The sequence below is a fragment of the Salmo salar genome, chromosome ssa03, assembly GCF_905237065.1.
Source record: "Salmo salar chromosome ssa03, Ssal_v3.1, whole genome shotgun sequence".
NCBI classification, from domain to species: Eukaryota; Metazoa; Chordata; class Actinopteri; order Salmoniformes; family Salmonidae; genus Salmo; species Salmo salar.
In genome coordinates, this window is record NC_059444.1 from 4,507,109 (window position 1) to 4,524,635 (window position 17,527).

The 17,527-nt window shown below is 47.5% G+C and overlaps 1 protein-coding gene across 1 annotated transcript in view; it reads right to left on the reverse strand.

Moving 5' to 3' along the window:
• LOC106591823 (acetyl-coenzyme A synthetase 2-like) overlaps positions 1–17,527 on the reverse strand; it is a 44,085-nt gene that overhangs the window by 23,296 nt on the left and 3,262 nt on the right. Inside the window, 2 exon segments of the mRNA XM_045714338.1 lie at positions 210–380; positions 950–1,087. Of these exon segments, the coding sequence (XP_045570294.1) occupies positions 210–380; positions 950–1,087 (309 nt within the window).

A 17,527-nucleotide genomic window follows, 5' to 3' on the forward strand; every position in this document is an offset into this window, starting at 1 on the left:
TTCTATACCAGTTCTATACCAGTTCTACTGACCAGTTCTATACCAGTTCTATACCAGTTCTACTGACCAGTTCTATACCAGTTCTATACCAGTTCTACTGACCAGTTCTATACCAGTTCTACTGACCAGTTCTACTGACCAGTTCTATACCAGTTCTATACCAGTTCTACTGACCAGTTCTATACCAGTTCTATACCAGTTCTACTGACCAGTACGCTGGTAGCCCCATTGGCCAGGGGTCCGTAGGTGATGTAGGAGTGTCCGGTGATCCATCCTATATCAGCGGTACACCAGTACACATCGTCTGGCTGGTGGTCAAACACATACTTAAAGGTCAGAGAGGTGTAGAGCAGGTAGCCTGCTACCGTGTGGAGAACACCCTGTAGAAGAGAAAGACACAGGGTCAACACACACACAAACACTTAGAAACACACACTTAAAACACAAAGGGTTAACACAGGACCCCCCCCCCACACACACACACACAGTCAGTAATAGGCATTCCCAAACTGCCAGGCAGTGTGGTCAGGTCATTACATGTGTCACGTCCTGACCAGCAGAGGGAGCAATTGTATTAGTTTTGGTCAGGACGTGGCAGGTTTTTGTGTGTTAAGTGTTGTGTTGAAGATTGGACTCCCAATTGAAGGCAGGTGTGTTGAGTTGCCTTTGATTGGGAGTCCTATATAGTAGTGTGTGTTTTTCTTTGGGGTTGTGGGTAGTTGTTTTTGCACTGCGTTTGTATGCCTGCAAACTGTTCCTGTCGTCGTGAGTATTGTTTATTGTTTTCCCTGTGGATGCTTTGCGTGTTTTTTCCATTAAAGAAAGATGAGTATCCACATTCCCGCTGCGCCTTGGTCTTCTCTCCAAAACGACAACTTCTGTGACAACATGTTTGTATGATTGTGTATGTGGATGTCTGCTTATGTTTGTGACAGTGTGTGTGTCCTACCTTTGGTTTGCTAGTAGATCCACTGGTATAAAGTATAAAGAGAGGATCCTCTGCATCCAGCCACTCAGGTTCACACTGCTCTGAGACCTGTCCCATCACCTCCTCCCAACACACATCACACGCAGCATCCCACGGGATCTGGATGACAGGAAATACAGCAGAAATACAACACAGTCAGAATACAGTAGAAATACACCTGGAAATACAGCAGAAACACAACTTAGTCAGAATACAGTAGAAATACACCAGGAAATACAGCAGAAACACAACTTAGTCAGAATACAGTAGAAATACACCTGGAAATACAGCAGAAACACAACTTAGTCAGGATACAGTAGAAATACACCTGGAAATACAGCAGAAACACAACTTCGTCAGAATACAGTAGAAATAGACCTGGAAATACAGCAGAAAAACACAGGCAGAATACAGTAGAAATACACCTGGAAATACAGCAGAAACACAACTTAGTCAGAATACAGTAGAAATAGACCAGGAAATACAGCAGAAAAACAACACAGTCAGAATGCAGTAGAAATACACCAGGAAATACAGCAGAAAAACACAGTCAGAATACAGTAGAAATACACCAGGAAATACAGCAGAAACACAACTTAGTCAGAATACAGTAGAATTACACCAGGAAATACAGGGGGTGAGAGGACAACATATACAGTTCATTCGGAAAGTATTCAGCCTTTTTTTACCTCATCAATCGATACACAATACCCCATAATGACAAAGCTAAAACAGATATTTTAAAAAATTTAGCAAATTTCTTAAAAAAAAAAAAAACGGAAATATCACATTTACATAAGTATTCAGACCCTTTACTCAGAACTTTGTTGAAGCACCTTTGGCAGCGATTAAAGGATCCTCAGGAGGCTGAAGAAATGTGGCTTGAACACCTAAAACCCTCACAAACTTTTGTGGAGCTCTGTCATTGTGACCATCGGGTTCTTGGTCACGTCCCTGACCAAGGTCCTTCTCCCCCGATCGCTCAGTATGGCCAGGCGGCCAGCTCTAGAAAGAGTCTTAGTGGTTCCAAACTTCTTCCACTTAAGAATGATGGCGACCACTATGTTCTTGGGGGACCTTCAATGCTGCAGACATTTTTTGGTACCTTCCCCAGATCTGTCAACTGTGGGACCTTATATAGACAGGTGTGTGCCTTTCCAAATCATGCTACATCAATTGAATTTACCACAGGTGGACTCCAATCAAGTTGTAGAAACATCTCAAGGATGATCAATGGAAACAGGATGCACCTGAGCTCAATTTCGAAATCTCATAGCAAAGGGTCTGAATACTTATGTCATTTGTAAAAATGTCTAAAAACCTGTTTTCACATTGTCATTATGTGGTATTGTGATGTCATTATGGGATATTGTGATGTCATTACGGGGTATTGTGATGTCATTATGGGGTATTGTGATGTCATTATGGGGTAGATTGATGAGGAATAAAAATGATCTCAATCCATTTTTGAATAAGGCTGTAATGTAACAAAATGTGGAAAAAGTCAAGGGGTCTGAATACTTTCCCAATGCACTGTATACCGGACACGTTCGTGGTGCAGCTCAAGAGAAAAAAAGATATGGGATTTGCAATAGGCACTCCCAAACTGACAGTACACAGCTTCCCAAACTGACAGTACACAGCTTCCCAAACTGACATTACACAGCTTCCCAAACTGACAGTACACAGCTTCCCAAACTGACAATACACAGCTTCCCAAACTGACAGTACACAGCTTCCCAAACTGACAGTACACAGCTTCCCAAACTGACAGTACACAGCTTCCCAAACTGACAGTACACAGCTTCCCAAACTGACAATACACAGCTTCCCAAACTGACAGTACACAGCTTCCCAAACTGACAGTACACAGCTTCCCAAACTGACAGTACACAGCTTCCCAAACTGACAGTACACAGCTTCCCAAACTGACAGTACACAGCTTCCCAAACTGACAGTACACAGCTTCCCAAACTGACAGTACACAGCTTCCCAAACTGACAGTACACAGCTTCCCAAACTGACAATACACAGCTTCCCTAACTGACAGTACACAGCTTCCCAAACTGACAGTACACAGCTTCCCAAACTGACAGTACACAGCTTCCCAAACTGACAGTACACAGCTTCCCAAACTGACAATACACAGCTTCCCAAACTGACAATACACAGCTTCCCAAACTGACAGTACACAGCTTCCCAAACTGACAATACACAGCTTCCCAAACTGACAATACACAGCTTCCCAAACTGACAGTACACAGCTTCCCAAACTGACAGTACACAGCTTCCCAAACTGACAGTACACAGCTTCCCAAACTGACAGTACACAGCTTCCCAAACTGACAGTACACAGCTTCCCAAACTGACAGTACACAGCTTCCCAAACTGACAGTACACAGCTTCCCAAACTGACAGTACACAGCTTCCCAAACTGACAGTACACAGCTTCCCAAACTGACAGTACACAGCTTCCCAAACTGACAATACACAGCTTCCCTAACTGACAGTACACAGCTTCCCAAACTGACAGTACACAGCTTCCCAAACTGACAGTACACAGCTTCCCAAACTGACAGTACACAGCTTCCCAAACTGACAATACACAGCTTCCCAAACTGACAATACACAGCTTCCCAAACTGACAGTACACAGCTTCCCAAACTGACAATACACAGCTTCCCAAACTGACAATACACAGCTTCCCAAACTGACAGTACACAGCTTCCCAAACTGACAGTACACAGCTTCCCAAACTGACAGTACACAGCTTCCCAAACTGACAGTACACAGCTTCCCAAACTGACAGTACACAGCTTCCCAAACTGACAGTACACAGCTTCCCCAAACTGACAGTACACAGCTTCCCAAACTGACAGTACACAGCTTCCCAAACTGACAGTACACAGCTTCCCAAACTGACAGTACACAGCTTCCCAAACTGACAGTACACAGCTTCCCAAACTGACAGTACACAGCTTCCCAAACTGACAATACACAGCTTCCCAAACTGACAGTACACAGCTTCCCAAACTGACAGTACACACAGCTTCCCAAACTGACAGTACACAGCTTCCCAAACTGACAGTACACAGCTTCCCAAACTGACAGTACACAGCTTCCCAAACTGACAGTACACAGCTTCCCAAACTGACAGTACACAGCTTCCCAAACTGACAGTACACACAGGGATTGACATTATGGGTTTCCCTATTGCCTGGGCCAAGTGAAACTGAGCAGTAACCCAGCAAGTCGAACCTGCGATAGAAAATAAAGTAAAAACTGAAAACAATTTCAGTAGCCTAAAATGGATCTTTCTGGTTCCTCCTCATTGTATAAGTGAAAGATAGACAATATTTAATGGCATTTATTGCAGTTCGAGAAAGTTGAGCCTGAGAAAAGAAAGAATTCCACTACTGATCTGACAGATTCCCTTTGTGTAGGTGAAAGGAAATATACAGTGCATTCGGAAAGTATTCAGACCCCTTGACTTTTTTCTCCTGACTTGCCCGATGGTCAAGTGCCTTTTTAGACTTTAATGTCACTCCCTGGCAATGATGACCAGGTATATAGAGCACATATAAAATAAATATAAAATATAAATATATATATATAAACACAGCAAAGAAATAAATGTCCTCTTACTGTCAACTGCGTTTATTTTCAGAAAACTTAACACGTGTAAATATTTGTATGAACATAACAAGATTCAACAACTGAGACATAAACTGAACAAGAACACTGGCATTCCTGTCTTGCAGGAAATCACTCACAGAACGAGCAGTATGGCTGGTGGCATTGTCATGCTGGAGGGTCATGTCAGGATGAGCCTGCAGGAAGGGTACCACAAGGGAGGAGGAAGTCTTCCCTGCAACGCACAGCGTTGAGATTGCCTGCAATGACAACAAGCTCAGTCCGATGATGCTGTGACACACCGCACCAGACCATGACGGACCCTCCACCTCCAAATCGATCCCGCTCCAGAGTACAGGCCTCGGTGTAACGCTCATTCCTTCAACGATAAACGCGAATCCGACCATCACCCCTGGTGAGACAAAACCGCGACTTTTTGCCAGTCCTGTTTGGTCCAGCGACGGTGGGTTTGTGCCCATCGGCGACATTGTTGCCGGTGATGTCTGGTGAGGACCTGCCTTACAACAGGCCTACAAGCCCTCAGTCCAGCCTCTCTCAGCCTATTGTGGACAGTCTGAGCACTGATGGAGGGATTGTGCGTTCCTGGTGTAACTCGGGCAGTTGTTGTTGCCATCCTGTACCTGTCCCACAGGTGTAATGTTCAGATGTACCGATCATGTGCAGGTGTTGTTACACGTGGTCTGCCGCTGCGAGGACGATCAGCTGTCCGTCCTGTCTCCCTGTAGCGCTGTAATAGGCGTCTCACAGTACGGACATTGCCATTTATTTCCCTGGTGCATCTGCAGTCCTCATGCCTCCTTGCAGCGTGCCTAAGGCACGTTCACGCAGATGAGCAGGGACCCTGGGCATCTTTCTTTTGGTGTTTTTTCTGAGTCAGTAGAAAGGCCTCTTTAGTGTCCTAAGTTTTCATAACTGTGACTTTAATTGCCTACCGTTTGTAAGCTGTTAGTGTCTTAATGACCGTTCCACAGGTGCATGTTCATTAATTGTTTATGGTTCATTGAACAAGCGTGGGGAAACAGTGTTTACAATGAAGATCTGTAAAGTTATTGGGATTTTTACAATTTATCTTTGAAAGACAGGGTCCTGAAAAAGGGACGTTTCTTTTTTTGCCGAGTTTAGTAGCCTAAATATGCTGCTGATATGCTGTCATATGTCTCCTGGCTGCGATCGACATACGTGTTGTTTCACACATCAGAGAACATATACATCGAGACCGCTAAGGGAATCAGACAGATGGGGTTTCCCTACAGAATCAGAACCTTCAGCGTTGCCCAGAAAATACACAGCTTGGAAAGCAGGCAACGCTCTTCTACAACAGCTGATACGGTCTGGCTCTCTCTCTCTCTCTCTGTGTGTGTGTGTGTGTGTGTGTGTGTGTGTGTGTGTGTGTGTGTGTGTGTGTGTGTGTGTGTGTGTGTGTGTGTGTGTGTGTGTGTGTGTGTGTGTGTGTGTGTGTGTGTGTGTGTGTGTGTGTGTGTGTGTGTGTGTGTGTGTGTGTGTGCCCCAGCTCCTATGTCAGTGGTTAGGTTATCATTATAAGAGGATAAGGTAAACAGTAAATTGAATCCGTCATAAAGAGAGAGCGAGACAGAGAGAGCGAGAGACAGAGAGAGAGAGAGAGAGAGAGAGAGAGAGAGAGAGAGAGGATAGACAGAGAGAGAGAGACAGACAGAGAGACAGAGCGAGAGAGAGCGAGAGAGACAGAGAGAGAGAGAGAGAGAGAGAGAGAGAGAGAGAGAGAGAGAGAGAGAGACAGAGATAATATCATTAATATTGTTGTTGTAGTTGTTGTTAATGGTAATCCCATGTCCACTACTACTATTATTATTGCTGTTGGTCCCACCATTTATTTATTTATATATATATATATATATATATATACACTGCTCAAAAAAATAAAGGGAACACTTAAACAACACAATGTAACTCCAAGTCAATCACACTTCTGTGAAATCAAACTGTCCACTTAGGAAGCAACACTGATTGACAATAAATTTCACATGCTGTTGTGCAAATGGAATAGACAACAGGTGGAAATTATAGGCAATTAGCAAGACACCCCCAATAAAGGAGTGGTTCTCCAGGTGGGGACCACAGACCACTTCTCAGTTCCTATGCTTCCTGGCTGATGTTTTGGTCACTTTTGAATGCTGGCGGTGCTTTCACTCTAATGGTAGCATGAGACGGAGTCTACAACCCACACAAGTGGCTCAGGTAGTGCAGCTCATGCAGGATGGCACATCAATGCGAGCTGTGGCAAGAAGGTTTGCTGTGTCTGTCAGCGTAGTGTCCAGAGCATGGAGGCGCTAACAGGAGACAGACCAGTACATCAGGAGACGTGGAAGAGGCCGTAGGAGGGCAACAACCCAGCAGCAGGACCGCTACCTCCGCCTTTGTGCAAGGAGGAGCAGGAGAAGCACTGCCAGAGCCCTGCAAAATGACCTCCAGCAGGCTACAAATGTGCATGTGTCTGCTCAAACGGTCAGAAACAGACTCCATGAGGGTGGTATGAGGGCCGACGTCCAGAGGTGGGGGTTGTGCTTACAGCCCAACACCGTGCAGGACGTTTGGCATTTGCCAGAGAACACCAAGATTGGCAAATTCGCCACTGGCGCCCTGTGCTCTTCACAGATGAAAGCAGGTTCACACTGAGCACGTGACAGACGTGACAGAGTCTGGAGACGCCGTGGAGAACGTTCTGCTGCCTGCAACATCCTCCAGCATGACCGGTTTGGCGGTGGGTCAGTCATGGTGTGGGGTGACATTTCTTTGGGGGGCCGCACAGCCCTCCATGTGCTCACCAGAGGTAGCCTGAGTGCCATTAGGTACCGAGATGTGATCCTCAGACCCCTTGTGAGACCATATGCTGGTGCGGTTGGCCCTGGGTTCCTCCTAATGCAAGACAATGCTAGACCTCATGTGGCTGGAGTGTGTCAGCAGTTCCTGCAAGAGGAAGGCATTGATGCTATGGACTGGCCCACCCGTTCCCCAGACCTGAATCCAATTGAGCACATCTGGGACATCATGTCTCGCTCCATCCACCAACGCCACGTTGCACCACAGACTGTCCAGGAGTTGGCGGATGCTTTAGTCCAGGTCTGGGAGGAGATCCCTCAGGAGACCATCCGCCACCTCATCAGGAGCATGCCCAGGCGTTGTAGGGAGGTCATACAGGCACGTGGAGGCCACACACACTACTGAGCCTCATTTTGACTTGTTTTAAGGACATTACATCAAAGTTGGATCAGCCTGTAGTGTGGTTTTCCACTTTAATTTTGAGTGTGACTCCAAATCCAGACCTCCATGGGTTGATAAATTGGATTTCCATTGATTATTTTTGTGTGATTTTGTTGTCAGCACATTCAACTATGTAAAGAAAAAAGTATTTAATAAGATTATTTCTTTCATTCAGATCTAGGATGTGTTGTTTAAGTGTTCCCTTTATTTTTTTGAGCAGTATATATATATATATATATATATATATATATATATATATATACTTCGACAATGTAAGTAATAATGAACTTTCGATTTACTACAGACAGACAGACAGACAGACAGACAGACAGACAGACAGACAGATAGAATAGAACTAGGATACCCCAGGATAGAACTAGGATACCCCAGGATAGAACTAGGATACCCCAGGATAGAGAACAGGATACCCCAGGATACAGCCAGGATACCCCAGGATAGAACTAGGATACCCCAGGATACAGCCAGGATACCCCAGGATAGAACTAGGATACCCCAGGATAGAGAACAGGATACAACGAGGATACCCCAGGATAGAACTAGGATACCCCAGGATAGAGCCAGGATACCCCAGGATAGAGAACAGGATGACCCAGGATAGAACTAGGATACCCCAGGATAGAACTAGGATACCCCAGGATAGAACCAGGATACCCCAGGATAGAACCAGGATACCCCAGGATAGAACTAGGATACCCCAGGATAGAGCCAGGATACCCTAGGATAGAACTAGGATACCCCAGGATAGAACTAGGATACCCCAGGATAGAACTAGGATACCCCAGGATACCCCAGGATAGAACTAGGATACCCCAGGATACCCCAGGATAGAACTAGGATACCCCAGGATTTCCAAGGATAGAACTAGGATACCCCAGGATACCACAGGATAGAACTAGGGTACCCCAGGATACCCCAGGATAGAACTATGATACCCCAGGATAGAACTAGGATACCCCAGGATAGAACTATGATACCCCAGGATAGAACTAGGATACCCCAGGATAGAACTAGGATACCCCAGGATAGAACTAGGATACCCCAGGATAGAGAACAGGATACCCCAGGATAGAACTAGGATACCCCAGGATAGAACTATGATACCCCAGGATAGAACTAGGATACCCCAGGATAGAGCCAGGATACCCCAGGATAGAGAACAGGATGACCCAGGATAGAACTATGATACCCCAGGATAGAACTAGGATACCCCAGGATAGAACCAGGATACACCAGGATAGAACTAGGATACCCCAGGATAGAGCCAGGATACCCCAGGATAGAGAACAGGATGACCCAGGATAGAGCCAGGATACCCCAGGATAGAGAACAGGATGACCCAGGATAGAACTAGGATACCCCAGGATAGAACCAGGATACACCAGGATAGAACCAGGATACCCCAGGATAGAGAACAGGATGACCCAGGATAGAGAACAGGATGACCCAGGACAGAACTATGATACCCCAGGATAGAACTAGGATACCCCAGGATAGAACTAGGATACCCCAGGATAGAACTATGATACCCCAGGATAGAACTAGGATACCCCAGGATACCCCAGTATACCCCAGGATAGAACTAGGATACCCCAGGATACCCCAGGATAGAACTAGGATACCCCAGGATTTCCAAGGATAGAACTAGGATACCCCAGGATACCCCAGGATAGAACTAGGATACCCCAGGATACCCCAGGATACCACAGGATAGAACTATGATACCCCAGGATAGAACTAGGATACCCCAGGATAGAACTATGATACCCCAGGATAGAACTAGGATACCCCAGGATAGAGCCAGGATACCCCAGGATAGAGAACAGGATGACCCAGGATAGAACTAGGATACCCCAGGATAGAACTAGGATACCCCAGGATAGAACCAGGATACACCAGGATAGAACCAGGATACCCCAGGATAGAGAACAGTGACCCAGGATAGAGAACAGGATGACCCAGGACAGAACTATGATACCCCAGGATAGAACTAGGATACCCCAGGATAGAACTATGATACCCCAGGATAGAACTAGGACACCCCAGGATAGAGGTAGTGACACTGCAATAACCAAACTATCTCTGTAATTTAAATTTAATATCACATTCGTGAAACTTTAAACAAGCATCATAAAACAATGATCCAACAGAAATGCGGTCATTATATTTAAGCGGGTCAAAAATAGCCTCTGCATGCATACTAAAAATGAACCTTGGGACAACCCAGACATGGGGTATTTATAAATTCAGACTCTGCAACGCTATACACACACTATAACTTTTTCATGATTCGCAAGGTTACGACTGAAATACTGTCTGGCTCTGCGGGCTAGAGAAATTACTGTATGCTTACTCTAATGCTGGTCCAAATCCCATGCTGACAGTTACAGTGTACTTGGCCCATATTTAAACCCACCCTGGGCTGGTGAAGGACTAGCCTGGTTTGTGAAGGACTAGCCTGGTTTGCCTGTTTAAAGCCACCCTGGGCTGGTGAAGGACTAGCCTGGTTTGCCTGTTTAAAGCCCACCCTGGGCAGGTGAAGGACTAGCCTGGTTTGCCTGTTTAAACCCACCCTGGGCTGGTGAAGGACTAGCCTGGTTTGTGAAGGACTAGCCTGGTTTGCCTGTTTAAAGCCACCCTGGGCTGGTGAAGGACTAGCCTGGTTTGCCTGTTTAAACCCACCCTGGGCAGGTGAAGGACTAGCCTGGTTTGCCTGTTTAAACCCACCCTGGGCTGGTGAAGGACTAGCCTGGTTTGCCTGTTTAAACCCACCCTGGGCTGGTGAAGGACTAGCCTGGTTTGTCTGTTTAAACCCACCCTGGGCAGGTGAAGGACTAGCCTGGTTTGCCTGTTTAAACCCACCCTGGGCAGGTGAAGGACTAGCCTGGTTTGCCTGTTTAAACCCACCCTGGGCTGGTGAAGGACTAGCCTGGTTTGCCTGTTTAAACCCACCCTGGGCTGGTGAAGGACTAGCCTGGTTTGTCTGTTTAAACCCACCCTGGAATGGTGAAGGACTAGCCTGGTTTGTCTGTTTAAACCCACCCTGGGCTGGTGAAGGTCTAGCCTGGTTTGCCTGTTTAAACCCACCCTGGGCTGGTGAAGGACTGGCCTGGTTTGCCTGTTTAAACCCACCCTGGGCTGGTGAAGGACTAGCCTGGTTTGCCTGTTTAAACCCACCCTGGGCAGGTGAAGGACTAGCCTGGTTTGCCTGTTTAAACCCACCCTGGGCTGGTGAAGGACTAGCCTGGTTTGCCTGTTTAAACCCACCCTGGGCTGGTGAAGGACTAGCCTGGTTTGTCTGTTTAAACCCACCCTGGGCAGGTGAAGGACTAGCCTGGTTTGTGAAGGACTAGCCTGGTTTGCCTGTTTAAAGCCACCCTGGGCTGGTGAAGGACTAGCCTGGTTTGCCTGTTTAAACCCACCCTGGGCAGGTGAAGGACTAGCCTGGTTTGCCTGTTTAAACCCACCCTGGGCTGGTGAAGGACTAGCCTGGTTTGCCTGTTTAAACCCACCCTGGGCTGGTGAAGGACTAGCCTGGTTTGTCTGTTTAAACCCACCCTGGACTGGTGAAGGTCTAGCCTGGTTTGCCTGTTTAAACCCACCCTGGGCTGGTGAAGGACTGGCCTGGTTTGCCTGTTTAAACCCACCCTGGGCTGGTGAAGGACTAGCCTGGTTTGCCTGTTTAAACCCACCCTGGGCAGGTGAAGGACTAGCCTGGTTTGCCTGTTTAAACCCACCCTGGGCTGGTGAAGGACTAGCCTGGTTTGCCTGTTTAAACCCACCCTGGGCTGGTGAAGGACTAGCCTGGTTTGTCTGTTTAAACCCACCCTGGGCAGGTGAAGGACTAGCCTGGTTTGCCTGTTTAAACCCACCCTGGGCTGGTGAAGGACTAGCCTGGTTTGTCTGTTTAAACCCACCCTGGGCTGGTGAAGGACTAGGCTGGTTTGTGAAGGACTAGCCTGGTTTGCCTGTTTAAACCCACCCTGGGCTGGTGAAGGACTAGCCTGGTTTGTGAAGGACTAGCCTGGTTTGCCTGTTTAAACCCACCCTGGGCAGGTGAAGGACTAGCCTGGTTTGTCTGTTTAAACCCACCCTGGGCTGGTGAAGGACTAGCCTGGTTTGCCTGTTTAAACCCACCCTGGGCTGGTGAAGGACTAGCCTGGTTTGTCTGTTTAAACCCATCCTGGGCAGGTGAAGGACTAGCCTGGTTTGTGAAGGACTAGCCTGGTTTGCCTGTTTAAACCCACCCTGGGCTGGTGAAGGACTAGCCTGGTTTGTGAAGGACTAGCCTGGTTTGCCTGTTTAAACCCACCCTGGGCAGGTGAAGGACTAGCCTGGTTTGTCTGTTTAAACCCTATTCCCTACATAGTGAACCATAATGGAACCCTATTCCCTACATAGTGAACCATAATGGAGCCCTATTCCCTACATAGTGAACCATAATGGCACCCTATTCCCTACATAGTGAACCATAACGGAACCCTATTCCCTACATAGTGAACCAACTGTAAAGTATGGTGGAGGGAGCATCATAGTTTGGGGCTGCTTTGTTGCCTCAGGGCCTGGACAGCTTGCTATCGTCAACGGAAAAATGAATTCCCAAGTTCATCAAGACATTTTGCAGGAGAATGTAAGGCTATCTGTCGGCCAATTGAGTCAGGTGATGCAACAGGACAACAACCCAAAACACAGAAGTAAATCAACAACAGAATGGCTTGAACAGATGAAAATACGCCTTCTGGAGTGGCCCAGTCAGAGTCCTGACCTCAACCCATGTTTTTAAATTGTATAAACCGCCTTCATTTTGCTGTACCCCAGGCAGAGTAGCTGCTACCTTGGCAGGAACTAATGGGGATCCATAATAAACCCCAGGAAGAGTAGCTGCTGCCTTGGCAGGAACTAATGGGGATCCATAATAAACCCCAGGAAGAGTAGCTGCTGCCTTGACAGGAACTAATGGGGTCCGTAATAAACCCCGGGCAGAGTAGCTGCTGCCTTGGCAGGAACTAATAGGGATCCATAATAAACCCCAGGAAGAGTAGCTACTGTCTTGGCAGGAACTAATGGGGATCCATAATAAACCCAAGGAAGAGTAGCTGCTGCCTTGGCAGGAACTAATGGGGATCCATAATAAACCCCAGGAAGAGTAGCTGCTGCCTTGGCAGAAACTAATGGGGATACATAATAAACCCCAGGAAGAGTAGCTGCTGCCTTGACAGGAACTAATGGGGATCCATAATAAACCCCAGGCAGAGTAGCTGCTGCCTTGGCAGGAACTAATGGGGATCCATAATAAACCCCAGGAAGAGTAGCTGCTGCATTGGCAGGAACTAATGGGGATCCATAATAAACCCCAGGAAGAGTGGCTGCTGCATTGGCAGGAACTAATGGGGATCCATAATAAACCCCAGGCAGAGTAGCTGCTGCCTTGGCAGGAACTAATGGGGATCCATAATAAACCCCAGGAAGGGTAGCTGCTGCATTGGCAGGAACTAATGGGGATCCATAATAAACCCCAGGAAGAGTAGCTGCTGTCTTGGCAGGAACTAATGGGGATCCATAATAAACCCCAGGAAGAGTAGCTGCTGCCTTGACAGGAACTAATGGGGATCCATAATAAACCCCAGGAAGAGTAGCTGCTGCCTTGGCAGGAACTAATGGGGATCCATAATAAACCCCAGGAAGAGTAGCTGCTGCCTTGGCAGGAACTAATGGGGATCCATAATAAATCCCAGGAAGAGTAGCTGCTGCCTTGGCAAGAACTAATGGGGATCCATAATAAACCCCAGGAAGAGAAGCTGCTGCCTTGGCAGGAACTAATGGGGATCCATAATAAACACCAGGCAGAGTAGCTGCTGGCTTGACAGGAACTAATGGGGATCCATAATAAACCCCAGGAAGAGTAGCTACTTCCTTGGCAGGAACTAATGGGGATCCATAATAAACCCCTGGAAGAGTAGCTGCTGCCTTGGCAGGATTGAATGGGGATCCATAATAAACCCCAGGAAGAGTAGCTGCTGCCTTGGCAGGAACTAATGGGGATCCATAATAAACCCCAGGAAGAGTAGCTGCTGCCTTGGCAGGAACTAATGGGGATCCATAATAAACACCAGGCAGAGTAGCTGCTGCCTTGACAGGAACTAATGGGGATCCATAATAAACCCCAGGAAGAGTAGCTGCTGCCTTGGCAGGAACTAATGGGGATCCATAATAAACCCCAGGAAGAGTAGCTGCTGCCTTGGCAGGAACTAATGGGGATCCATAATAAACCCCAGGAAGAGTAGCTGCTGCCTTGGCAGGAACTAATGGGGATCCATAATAAACCCCAGGAAGAGTAGCTGCTGCCTTGGCAGGAACTAATGGGGATCCATAATAAACCCCAGGAAGAGTAGCTGCTGCCTGGGCAGGAACTAATGGGGATCCATAATAAACCCCAGGAAGAGTAGCTGCTGCCTTGTCAGGAACTAATGGGGATCCATAATAAACCACAGGAAGAGTAGCTGCTGCCTTGGCAGGAACTAATGGGGACCCATAATAAACCCCAGGAAGAGTAGCTGCTGCCTTGGCAGGAACTAATGGGGATCCATAATAAACCCCAGGAAGGGTAGCTGCTGCCTTGGCAGGAACTAATGGGGATCCATAATAAATACAAATACACCACAAGATTGCATTAGCTAGCTGAGATAAAAGCCTAGGCATTAGTCTTCGGGTCAAGTCTCAGGCAAGGATCCTCATCACAGGAGGCAGTGGTAAAGGATCCTCATCACAGGAGGCAGTGGTTAGGATCCTCATCACAGGAGGCAGTGGTAAGGATCCTCATCACAGGAGGCAGTGGTAAGGATCCTCATCACAGGAGGCAGTGGTAAAGGATCCTCATCACAGGAGGCAGTGGTAAGGATCCTCGTCACAGGAGGCAGTGGTAAGGATCCTCATCACAGGAGGAAGTGGTAAGGATCCTCATCACAGGAGGCAGTGGTAAGGATCCTCATCACAGGAGGCAGTGGTAAAGGATCCTCATCACAGGAGGCAGTGGTAAGAAACCTCATCACAGGAGTCAGTGGTAAGGATCCTCGTCACAGGAGGCAGTGGTAAGGATCCTCATCACAGGAGGCAGTGGTAAGGATCCTCATCACAGGAGGTAGTGGTAAGGATCCTCATCACAGGAGGCAGTGGTAAGGATCCTCATCACAGGAGGAAGTGGTAAGGATCCTCATCAGAGAAGGAAGTGGTAAGGATCCTCATCACAGGAGGCAGTGGTAAGGATCCTCATCACAGGAGGTAGTGGTAAGGATCCTCATCACAGGAGGCAGTGGTAAGGAACCTCATCACAGGAGGTAGTGGTAAGGATCCTCATCACAGGAAGCAGTGGTAAGGAACCTCATCACAGGAGGCAGTGGTAAGGATCCTCGTCACAGGAGGCAGTGGTAAGGATCCTCGTCACAGGAGGCAGTGGTAAGGATCCTCATCACAGGAGGAAGTGGTAAGGATCCTCATCACAGAAGGAAGTGGTAAGGATCCTCATCACAGGAGGCAGTGGTAAGGATCCTCATCACAGGAGGTAGTGGTAAGGATCCTCATCACAGGAGGCAGTGGTAAGGAACCTCATCACAGGAGGTAGTGGTAAGGATCCTCGTCACAGGAGGTAGTGGTAAGGATCCTCATCACAGGAGGCAGTGGTAAGAAACCTCATCACAGGAGGCAGTGGTAAGGATCCTCATCACAGGAAGCAGTGGTAAGGAACCTCATCACAGGAGGCAGTGGTAAGGATCCTCGTCACAGGAGGCAGTGGTAAGGATCCTCGTCACAGGAGGAAGTGGTAAGGATCCTCATCACAGGAGGCAGTGGTAAGGATCCTCATCACAGGAGGTAGTGGTAAGGATCCTCATCACAGGAGGCATTGGTAAGGAACCTCATCACAGGAGGTAGTGGTAAGGATCCTCATCACAGGAGGTAGTGGTAAGGATCCTCATCACAGGAGGTAGTGGTAAGGATCCTCATCACAGGAGGCAGTGGTAAGAAACCTCATCACAGGAGGCAGTGGTAAGGAACCTCATCACAGGAGGCAGTGGTAAGGATCCTCGTCACAGGAGGAAGTGGTAAGGATCCTCGTCACAGGAGGCAGTGGTAAGGATCCTCGTCACAGGAGGCAGTGGTAAGGATCCTCATCACAGGAGGCAGTGGTAAGGATCCTCGTCACAGGAGGCAGTGGTAAGGATCCTCGTCACAGGAGGCAGTGGTAAGGATCCTCATCACAGGAGGCAGTGGTAAGGATCCTCATCACAGGAGGCAGTGGTAAGGAACCTCATCACAGGAGGCAGTGGTAAGGATCCTCATCACAGGAGGCAGTGGTAAGGAACCTCATCACAGGAGGTAGTGGTTGGTCAAACCTCCTCCACTTCACTTAAAGTGATTGACATTAAAGTTGGAAAGGCACTTAAGTCAGGAGTATTTTTTAATTTTTTTTGCCCAAAGATTATGATTACTTGCCTGAAAACGTAAATGAGCTATTTACATGGAGAAGTACCATATTTGGCCTTTCACCGATACATATGGACGGACTTAGAAAGATCAGTACTGGAATCCTTTCAGTTATAAACTCAGCAAGAAAATAAACATACTCTCACTGTCAAGTGCATTTATTTTCAGCAAGCTTAACACGTGTAAATATTTGTATGAACATAAGATTCAACAACTGAGACATAAACTGAACAAGTTCCACAGACATGTGACTAACAGAAATTGAATAATGTGTCCCTGAACAAAGGGGGGGGTCAAATCAAAAGTAACAGTCAGTATCTGGTGTGGCCACCAGCTGCATTAAGTACTGCAGTGCATCTCCTCCTCATGGACTGCACCAGATTTGCCAGTTCTTGCTGTGAGATATTACCCCATTCTTCCACCAAGGCACCTGCAAGTTCCCGGACATTTCTGGGGGGAATGGCCCTAGCCCTCACCCTCTGATCCAACAGGTCCCAGACGTGCTCAATGGGATTGAAATCCGGGTTCTTCGCTGGCCATGGCAGAACAATGACATTCCTGTCTTGCAGGAAATCACGCACAGAACGAGCAGTATGGCTGGTGGCATTGTCATGCTGGAGGGTCATGTCAGGATGAGCCTGCAGGAAGGGTACCACATGAGGGAGGAGGATGTCTTCCCTGTAACGCACAGCGTTGAGATTACCTGCAATGACAACAAGCTCAGTCCGATGATGCTGTGACACACCGCCCCAGACCATGACGGACCCTCCACCTCCAAATCGATCCCGCTCCAGAGTACAGGCCACGGTGTAACGCTCATTCCTTCAACGATAAACGCGAATCCGACCATCACCCTTGGTGAGACAAAACCGCGACTCGTCAGTGAAGAGCACTTTTTGGGACGTTTTTTGGTTTGTTGCTGAGTTTACATATGGACGGACTTAGTAAGATCAGTAGTGGAATTCTTTGTATTTTGGTTAATTAGTAAAACAATTCTCAGAACAGGCTCAACTTGCCCGACTGCCGTAAATGCCATTAATTGTCTGTCTTTCACATGGAGAGGAACCAGAAAGATCAGTATTGGAATTCTTTGCAGTTTGGATGTTTTCACTTGTTTTTTTTATCACCTGCCCAATGGGAGAGCAGGGCAAGGTTAAGTAGCACGACTGC